General features: G+C 51.5%; 3 protein-coding genes across 3 annotated transcripts; 2 read left to right on the top strand and 1 right to left on the bottom strand.

Moving 5' to 3' along the window:
• Positions 1 to 443: 443 nt before the first annotated feature.
• On the bottom strand, positions 444 to 4,473 carry eaf1 (MYB and HSA domain protein). Its single transcript, XM_025705834.1, has 4 exons — positions 4,093 to 4,473; positions 3,867 to 4,010; positions 785 to 3,717; positions 444 to 725 (listed from the first exon to the last, which is right to left on the bottom strand). The coding sequence occupies exons 1-4, from the start codon at positions 4,134 to 4,136 to the stop codon at positions 562 to 564; spliced, it is 3,285 nt and encodes a 1,094-aa protein (XP_025567641.1). The 5' UTR covers positions 4,137 to 4,473; the 3' UTR covers positions 444 to 561.
• Positions 4,474 to 4,802: 329 nt separating this feature from the next.
• Positions 4,803 to 6,555, top strand: BO88DRAFT_401415 (putative 60S ribosome biogenesis protein Mak11). Its single transcript, XM_025705833.1, has 2 exons — positions 4,803 to 5,805; positions 5,864 to 6,555. The coding sequence occupies exons 1-2, from the start codon at positions 4,867 to 4,869 to the stop codon at positions 6,461 to 6,463; spliced, it is 1,539 nt and encodes a 512-aa protein (XP_025567640.1). The 5' UTR covers positions 4,803 to 4,866; the 3' UTR covers positions 6,464 to 6,555.
• Positions 6,556 to 6,945: 390 nt separating this feature from the next.
• BO88DRAFT_357721 (translation initiation factor eIF2 subunit gamma) lies at positions 6,946 to 9,033 on the top strand. The gene is made up of 3 exons (XM_025703773.1): positions 6,946 to 7,597; positions 7,663 to 8,649; positions 8,734 to 9,033. Exons 1-3 carry the CDS (start codon positions 7,074 to 7,076, stop codon positions 8,762 to 8,764), a joined length of 1,542 nt encoding a protein of 513 aa, XP_025567639.1. The 5' UTR covers positions 6,946 to 7,073; the 3' UTR covers positions 8,765 to 9,033.
• Positions 9,034 to 9,404: the final 371 nt, after the last annotated feature.

The raw sequence follows: 9,404 nt of genomic DNA, 5'->3' as shown, positions 1-9,404 counted from the left end.
GGATCCTTGAGGCACAAACTGCTGTTGATTATGGAATTGCTGCTGTGGCTGTTGGGGCTGAGCCTGCTGTTGATGAGGATGTTGTTGTGGCTGGGCCTGCTGTCTGGTCTGGAGGATCCGTTGTTGCTCTTGAAGCCGATTCGCCTCCCGCATAACACGCGTATTATCAGGAGGTGTCTGCATGGGCATCCCAGGGCGGGCACCATTGTTCTGTTGGATTCCCGACTGTGGCATCATCTTCATCGCCATTGGATTTGATGGCATGGGTCCATTCACAGGTGTAGCGTTGGGCATACCCTGCATATGGGGACGTGCTTGGTTAGCACCAACTCCGGGGGGCAACCCATTGGGCAGCCCGTTAGGCAACGCATTCGGAAGGCCATTTGCAGTGTTGCCGGTCATAGCAGAAGTTCCAGGGTTATGAGGCAGGCCGCCAGGAGTGCGTCCTGGGGCATTCATCATCGGCTGCTGGTTAGGTATTTGCCCGGCACGTTGGGCTGCTAGGTTCGCCTTAAGCATAGATGTTAGTCAAGAATAGAGTGCACGAAAAGAGAAACACGGTCATACTCTTTGCTGGGCAATCATTTGCTGCCGGTATTGTTCTTGCCGCTCCTGAAGCTTCAATTCACGCTCGTACTTGAGTCGGCTGAATTCAGCGGGCGACGTAATTGGAGGTTTCGGTTGATTTGCTTCGTTAACTTTCCGTAACGATGCCAAGTGCGAGGCTATAGGGAATCAAAGCAGTTAGCAATAGCCAAAGTGAATATGCTGTTCCACATCTTACCATGTTGCTGCTTCTGGAGCATGGTCTCTCGCTTCTTAGCCAGTTTACGCATGGCATCAAGCAATGCAAGGTGCTTAGAGGATCTCTTGCGATCGACCCTGACAGGTTGCGTCGTCCGCCTTCGAACTTGGGGTACTGACTGCGGATTGCTGTTGTTGCCCTGTTGTTGCTGTTGTTGCTGTTGTTGCTGCTGCTGCTGCTGTTGTTGTTGCTGGGCCGCTTGTTGTTGCGCTAGTACAGTTCGCTGTGCCGCCTCAAGCCTTTGGTGATAAGCACGGAAATACTGTGTCTTAAACATGTCGGCTGGCAAGCCTTCCAAACCGACCCAGCGTTCAAAGCATTCCCAGGGGGTCCGCCTTTCTGCTCCTGATGTAAACTGTGATGACGGTGTGAGACAGTTGGAGATAAGAGACCAATTGTATGAGTACTCCTTGACTAAGCGCCGTAGCTCATCATCCTCTGCATATGTCCACTGAGACGACTGTCTAGATTCAAAGAAGCCAACGGAGGGCATAGGATGCTCAGTCGGGGGGCGAAATGAATGACCTGGATGAATTCTATCACGTATATGTCTGTTTTCAGGTCGGAACAATGCGACATTGGTTTGTTCTGGCGGCAAATCCAGCACGGCTTGCTCGGGATCTGATTGGTACTGTGAGTAGTCGTAGCGGCTACGCTTGGGAGGTGGTTCGTCGTCATGGAAAGTGATTTTGCCCGACGCGTATTTCGAAACGGGCAGGATCTCGGTTTTCCATACAGAGTCCGGTGGCTCTTTGAATGCAGGCAAGTTCGTGTCTGGAGAAATAGTGACAGGTGTGTATGTTGGCAGATTATCAAGGATCTCTCGAGCTGCCGCCGTCATGTCCAGTGAGAACGTGAACTCGTCGGTACCAAGGGAGAAGATCGCAGCTGGTGCAACTGTGTCATGAAGATCGTGGCGCGGCTCATCGTTGAATCCTTCACTAACAGAATCCTCCTCGGTGGAGGGCACTAGATCTGGTGTAGGGTGAGATATTGCCGCCATTTCATCACCTGCTTCTTCAGGTGGCGAAATCATGCTGGATTTAGCTTCAATCTTCAGTGATGGGGTCTTTACTTGAATGCGGAGCAGTGACCGATGCTCGGGGTCACTGTTAACATACTCCGCACACCAGTCAGCACAGCTTTTTGCAGCTGCAATCTTCCACTTCCGCTCTTCACGGAAATCAGTGCGCATCCACTTTACATGATCCAGAAGAACATCCCAATGTGTTGCCTCTCGAGGTGGTTCAACTGAACGTTTCAACTGGCGCAAGGGCCATCGATTCGCATTTTGGAGGGAATAGATCCGGCGCAAGGTACGACAATCCATTTGTTCCTGGTAATCAAGGAAGTGGTTGGAAGTAGTTAAGGTCTTGTGGGCTGATGCGAGAAGTGTGCTGAGACTTGTGCCCCGGGGAGGTGCGTATGCTCGATTCTGGAAGAGGGTGAAAAGATAGTCTTGTTCTTCATTGATCTTGGCAAGATCACCAGCGTGTTGCCGGACCAATTCCATAGACTCGCTTTTCTCTTGGATCTGTGGTTGTTGTTGCTGCTTTGGGAATACGACGGTAGACAATTTAGTCCTCTCTTTCTCACGCGCTTTCCGATCTTTAAACCGCATCCTGGCTGCAGAGTCAGGGGTCGCAGTGGACACATCCCGTGCTGATTCTGTAGGCTTCTCGGGCAGAGTTCCCTTGTCCGAAGGCGAGACGGGCGTCTTTGGAGGTTCTCCCAGAATCTCGGAAACAGATTTGTGTCTGATAGCGCCAGAGGAGACCCTTGTTGTCATTCTTTCTGGTGGAGACGGTACCGGATGGGCTGGGGGCGTCGGTTTCTTTAGCACTGGAGCTGTTTCCATAGGCACCTCGCTGCTGGCCTCAGCTTGAGGTGCAGACCCGGCTTGTGTGGAAGGCCGTAACTCATCGGTTGTCTCAATAACTCCGTCAGGCCTCTTATGATCGACTGACGGAAGAGCCGGTGCCAGCTCGGGCGTTTCTTTCGGCGTTTCTTTGACGTCAGCCGGCGACGTCACAACATTTTCCTGGATGACCTCGCTCGTGACAGTGCCTCCGTCAACCTCGTCCGCACTTGTCTTAACCGCAGCCAGATTGCTCTGTTGGAGTGATTGAGCCTCTTCCAGGCGAAGTTGCTCATCAGGTGTGGAAGGCACCAAGCTAGGCGGTGCCTTGACTGCCTCTTCATCTTTGGGGCTTGGAATCTTGTGGGGCGCATCATTCATCTCCTCCGCAGGGCTGGTAGCAGGTGAAACGGGGACTGGCACCGGGGTATTATTGGAATAAGGCCCAGCTGAAGAAACAGGGGAGAGTGGCTGCTCAGGAACCTGGGCGGGCCGGCCCTGAGCGAGGGAAGGCCGTATACCATCCTTCCTTTGAGCGGACGGAAGGTCTGGAGTTCCAGATGGCCGGGCATCCACATTGGGCTTTGGCTGTGCCTGGGCTGGGGATGCACTACCTTCGGCGATGCCATTGCTATAGACCTTTGGATGTGCTTCCGTTGTCACTGTAGACATCTTGTTGTCAGTAGCTGATGGCTGCGCGGGATGCGCTATTGCAGGAGCCGAAACATCAGGCACTTGGGACACCTGAGATGCGATAGCAGGCGCGACTTGACTAGTTGTCACTCGGTGCTCAGGCTCATGATCAGAAGGTCTCTGTTCTGTTACTTTCTGATACTTCGGCTGGCGCTCAACATCATTGGCAATAGCCTGCGCAGCAGCACTCTGGGCTCCCAATTGCGGGACGGAGGCCGTAGCATCGTGAGATTTAGCAGTCAATTCCGCTGGCACCGATCGTGTCGCCGCAGCTGTCTCCTCTGCTTCCCTGGCTTTGCGCGCTAAAATGGACGCATAGTCTGGTAATGGTGGGAGTGTAGCTGGATTGAAATAACGACCTCTGAAAACAGTTAACGTATGCTCCTCAGTAAAGGTGGAGATACATGAAATTAGTTGAAATCCCACGAAATGGGGCAGATAAATAAATGGGAAATAGTTTGGACATATGAAACAATAGCTATATGAGTGACTTTGACATGGGCGACTTACTTTGAGAGGTCGTTGGCGTCGAGGAACGCCTGTTCCTTGTGGTGATAGAGCGAGTCCGCCGGAGCGTTCTCGGTCGCGCCCGCGAAGCCTACGGTCGCAAAGTAGAGCTCGCTCAGTTTGCGCTTCCGCGACGACAAACAACGTCTATAATTCCAAGTAAGCGATAATTCAATATCGCAAGGACCAGGGGAGTAGAATGGATCGCTGGGAAAAATAAAATACGTACGCGATCTCATCTTTCTTAGACCGGAGAAGCTCGTCACGGAGCATGGAGTCTATTTCGGGGAACACAGCATCCGATTAACGCGCTAAAATTAAGGGGAGTGGATTGAGCGAAGTCATCCAGATGGAAAAAATCGCTCAGAAATGATGAAAAGGATGGGGTTGTGTTGTTATGGGATGCAGAGGACACGACGCGAAGATTTCGCTGGGAAGGGATTTTTTGGGGGGTGTTAGTGGTGATGAGACTTCTGGACGGGTAGTATGGGAGGAACTTTGGTTGGTTGGTTGGAGGATTCTGGGTGAGTGCCGGGAGCAGCAGAGAGCGCCAGGTCTGGGTGTTGGTACTGCGATGGGTGGTAGTAGGCGGGTAGGAGTCCCCTAGCTATTCCTTAGATTCCTTACTAGGGGCGATAGTCCACCATTCCATGCCTGTTCCTTATGTAGGTATGATGTGAACCGCTGAATGGCTGGCCACCAGAAAAATGAAGGCCTGAGGCAGCAAAGGAAGTACGTAGCGCCGGCGGCTTCCTTTCGCAGTTTTCTGTTGTTGCTCCCTTGTTGTTTTCTCTCGCGCTCACCCGAGTGATTGCCGCATTCAGACCCGCTGGACACCTTAGGCACTAATGGCTCGGAAAGACGCGTCTCACCGCCCCGACTCGATGATAACGTCCGGCAGAAAAAAAAAGTTGCCCGCTCAGATAGATGGTCTTTGATAGTTAGTCTGCAGAAGCAAACACATTCCACACCGATTCCATTTTTTTTTAAAAAGACCACAATCATGGTAAAGAGAAAGAGAGACGAGGCGGCCAAGGACCGCCAGAGCTCTACGCAGCCAGCCAAGGTTGTCAAGTCTACAGACAGTGAAAAGGCCCCTTCCACCTCAACGGCTGACGGTCCGTCAATTACGCTGCAAATTATCACCGGTTCCTACGAAAAGGTTCTGCACGGCTTCACCGCGGCTGTTTCGCCTACCTTTTTTGAATCTAAGGATACGGATGAAGATGGTGATAAGTCCAATCTTGTACAATTTGTGGATACTTTCCTGTTTGAGGCTCATACCTCTGCCATTCGCTGTCTCGCCTTGTCACCGTTGCCGAAGGCTGATGCAACAGAAAACGCTCAAGTTATCCTAGCCACTGGTGCTACGGATGAGCGTGTTAATCTTTACTCTCTGTCTGCTGCTCCTGTTGCAGTGAATGACTTATATCCCACCGTACCGACTCTCGCGGGCAACAAAATCCTTGAGAATCCCAAAAACCGCGAGCTGGGCACACTGATGCATCACTCCGCTCCGATTTCGGCTTTGGAATTTCCCTCCCGATCAAAGATCCTTGTTGGTTCTGAGGATAATACAATCTCCGTTACTAGAACTCGTGATTTCTCCGTTGTATCCACCATCAAGGCCCCTCGTCCGAAAGTTCAGGGTAGGCCAAGCGGTGACACAGCACCCCCGGGAGGCACCCCGTCTGGTGTCAATGATATCGCTGTCCATCCTAGTATGAAACTGATGCTGAGTGTGGGCAAGGGAGAAAAGTGCATGAGGCTCTGGAACCTTGTCACAGGGAAAAAGGCTGGCGTGTTGAACTTCAACCGAGAGATTTTGCAAAGCGTCAAGGAGGGCAAATGGAGCACTGGAGAAGGAAGGAAGATAGTGTGGAACTCGAAGGGTGATGAGTTTGCTGTGGCATTCGAGTGGGGTGCAGTTGTCTTCGGAATTGTAAGTTTGATGTTGCATATCCCCCATTGCAAGGGCCATTTTTAAACATAGTCTACAGGACTCCACTCCCATTTGCAGGGTTTTCCCCAGCCCTCGGAGTAAGCTTCACCAGATGAAGTACATCAACCCAACACCTTCCTCCGATGACAGCGATGAATTGCTTGCTGTCTCGACGGAAGATGGTAGGGTCATTTTCTACTCTACTAAGCAGGTTCAAGAGGCGACAGAGGAGGATGATTCACCCATTCCTTATGCGGAAGCTGTTGCCCAGCTCGGCGGTAGAGCAGCAGGCTTCCCCGGAAGAGTGAAGGACTTCGAGGTCCTTGACCTAAATGGTCAACGGGTTGCTGGAAAGGATAACCATCTGGTAGTAACAGGAAATAGTGAGGGCTTGGTTCGTGTTTGGCTGCTGCAAGGAGCCGATCTGGTCAAGAAGGATACAAAAGGTACCAAAAAGAAGTCCGCCGAGACAGAGAAGAAAGAAATTCAAGTTGGTAAGTTCTTGAATGCTTATGGCACAGGCAACCGGATCACCTGCCTCAAAGCATTTGTGATGCTGGCTCCTGAAGATCCTTCGACGCTAGAGGATTCGGAAGAGGACTATGATGAAGAAGTGAGCCAGGATGAATCCTCCAGCGAAGAGAGCGATGAAGAATAGGTTTACTGCCTATTTGATGATTGTCTTACTGTATATACCCAACCCTTGTTGATAGGCAAACGGATGTGTAAAATCATACCATTGCAGTCTTTCATTATCTAGAGGTGCTTCCCGTATCGCTCCCCCACAACTTCCCCTACGTTATAAATAGTCACATTTAGACGTCCCATACGAACTTCTGGACCCTTCACTGCTTCGTGGTCAGTCGCTTTTGACGTCTGTACGAGCCCCTGTATGCCATATTGGTCACACACAGGTCGAAAAATTCGTATTCTCATTTCCACTTTAGATCCACAAGTATAAGCATGGGCATCAATACTAGACGGTGAATATCTTTCAGCATTGATTTAAGTAGGTGCGAGTCGAACGACTGAGAAAGTGAAGTTCATTTTTGGCAAAGAGGTGAGTCAGTATAAATCCTGCCGCCGCCCACCGCCCACTCGCTCTCCACTGCACAAATCACAACCCCACTGGCCGAACCGTATCATATCGCCTCCGTCCTCAAGCAGCAATTTTCATCAGACAACACGACCCTCGCCCCTCGCCCTCTCCACCCCCCAATACCCCCCTTTTCTAGAACCGCTGTTGTCTCTCGATTTCACTAGCAATCATGGCTGCCAACGGCGACTTCTCTGACGACGAGTCCCAGCCTGGATCCCCCATGCTCGATGCGAACGGTCACGATGACATCGAAGAGCAAGAGCCCCTCGACCAGGAGTCCAAGCCTCTGAAGTCTGCGATGAAGAAGGCGGTTCCTCCTCCCCAGCCTAAGCGGCCAGAGCTGCCCGAACAGCCGAACCCGGAGACTCTGGACCTGTCCACGCTGACTCCTTTGACCCCCGAAATTATTGCGCGCCAAGCCACAATCAACATTGGCACCATCGGTCACGTCGCTCACGGCAAGTCGACAGTCGTTAAGGCTATCTCCGAGGTCCAGACTGTCCGTTTCAAGAACGAGCTGGAGCGAAACATTACGATCAAGCTGGGTTATGCCAACGCGAAGATCTACAAGTGCGACAACCCCGAGTGCCCTAGGCCGACATGCTTCAAGAGCTTCAAGAGTGAGAAGGAAGTCGACCCGCCTTGTGAGAGGGATGGCTGCAGTGGCCGCTACAGACTGTTGAGACATGTGTCGTACGTTGAACCTCAGAATAATGTGTAGTCAAGATATTCTATGCTAACTCGGAGATCCAAATTAGTTTCGTCGACTGCCCCGGTCACGATATTCTGATGAGTACTATGTTGTCTGGTGCTGCCGTCATGGACGCTGCCCTTCTCCTTATTGCCGGAAACGAAACTTGCCCTCAACCTCAGACTTCGGAGCACTTGGCCGCCATCGAAATTATGAAGCTCAGCCACATTATCATTCTGCAGAACAAGGTGGACTTGATGAGAGAGGATGGTGCCCTGCAACATTACCAGTCGATTCTGAAGTTCATCCGTGGTACCGTCGCCGATGGCTCTCCGATCATTCCCATCTCTGCACAGCTTAAGTACAACATTGATGCTGTCAACGAATACCTGGTTTCGCACATTCCGGTCCCCGTCCGCGATTTCACCGCTTCCCCTCACATGATCGTCATTCGTTCCTTCGATGTGAACAAGCCCGGTGCCGAGATCGAGGAGCTGAAGGGTGGTGTTGCCGGTGGTTCCATCTTGACTGGTGTTTTGAAGCAGAACGACGAGATTGAGATTCGCCCCGGTCTGGTCACCAAGGACGAGAACGGCAAGATTCAGTGCCGTCCCATCTTCTCTCGGGTCATGTCCCTCTTTGCCGAGCACAACGACCTTAAGTTTGCCGTCCCTGGTGGTTTGATTGGTGTCGGTACTCGCGTGGACCCTACTCTGTGCCGTGCTGATCGTCTCGTTGGTTTCGTCCTTGGTCACCGTGGACGCCTTCCCGCTATCTACACCGAGCTGGAAGTTAACTACTTCTTGCTTCGTCGTCTGCTCGGTGTCAAGACCGCCGATGGCAAGCAGGCCAAGGTTGCCAAGCTTACTAAGAACGAAGTTCTCATGGTTAACATTGGTTCTACGGCCACTGGTGCTAAGGTCGTGGGTGTCAAGGCTGATGCCGCCAAGCTCAGCTTGACCAGCCCTGCTTGTACCGAGGTCGGAGAGAAGATCGCCATCAGTCGGAGAATTGAGAAGCACTGGCGTCTGATCGGTTGGGCCAACATTGTCGCGTAAGTTTAAAGCTCCGCCCCTTATACTCTCCAAGATTTCTTCCCTGAGGTGAGATAATGACGTGATACTAACTTTGGCCATAGTGGTAACACCCTCGAGCCCATTCTGAACTAAAGAAGTTATTGCCCGCTTGGATGGCCAGGCTTGTATCCACCAGATTACGGCTGGTGGGGACGTCAAAGAGTCTCTGACACCAAGTCTTGGCAGGGTCAAGTCACGAATGAAGTAGAATGGTTTGCAGTAGCGAAAGGGGGTGTCAGTTAACTCCCTGATTAGAGACCACAGGGAGCCTAATCGTCGCCTATTCCACCTGCTGATGATTGCGAAGAACAGGAGATCGTGAGTATCTTCCACGATAACCAGTTGAAATGTTCGCAGGATCGAGGAGGCCAGGCAAGCAGCAGGATGGGAAGGCATTTTAGAAGATCAGGTGGCATGGCTGGAGTTGCGCAGACCACTTCTTTGACGTGTGTTACGACGCTTGTGGAAAATATTTCTTACAATTTTTTTCTTTTTTTGTTCATTCTTATTATTCGGTCCGGCTTGCATGGCTCTATGTAGATGCTGTATAGGGGAATGATGAACGCAACGAAATAAAAGTCAGAATTTCTTTGATGTCCAATACGCCGCTATTGAAAACAAGCATAAATGGGGAGGAGCTGAATGAAGGAGTTGTTTGTTCTGCTGCGGCCTTGCCTCCGAGGCTACCGCGGCGGTTGACTAAGGCGCGGACCAGCTCCTCTTTTAACTATTC

Source organism: Aspergillus vadensis, assembly GCF_003184925.1.
Source record: "Aspergillus vadensis CBS 113365 unplaced genomic scaffold BO88scaffold_2, whole genome shotgun sequence".
Classification (NCBI taxonomy): domain Eukaryota; kingdom Fungi; phylum Ascomycota; class Eurotiomycetes; order Eurotiales; family Aspergillaceae; genus Aspergillus; species Aspergillus vadensis.
The sequence above is the reverse complement of the archived record's forward strand: the minus strand, read 5'-3'. Positions and strand labels throughout refer to the sequence as shown.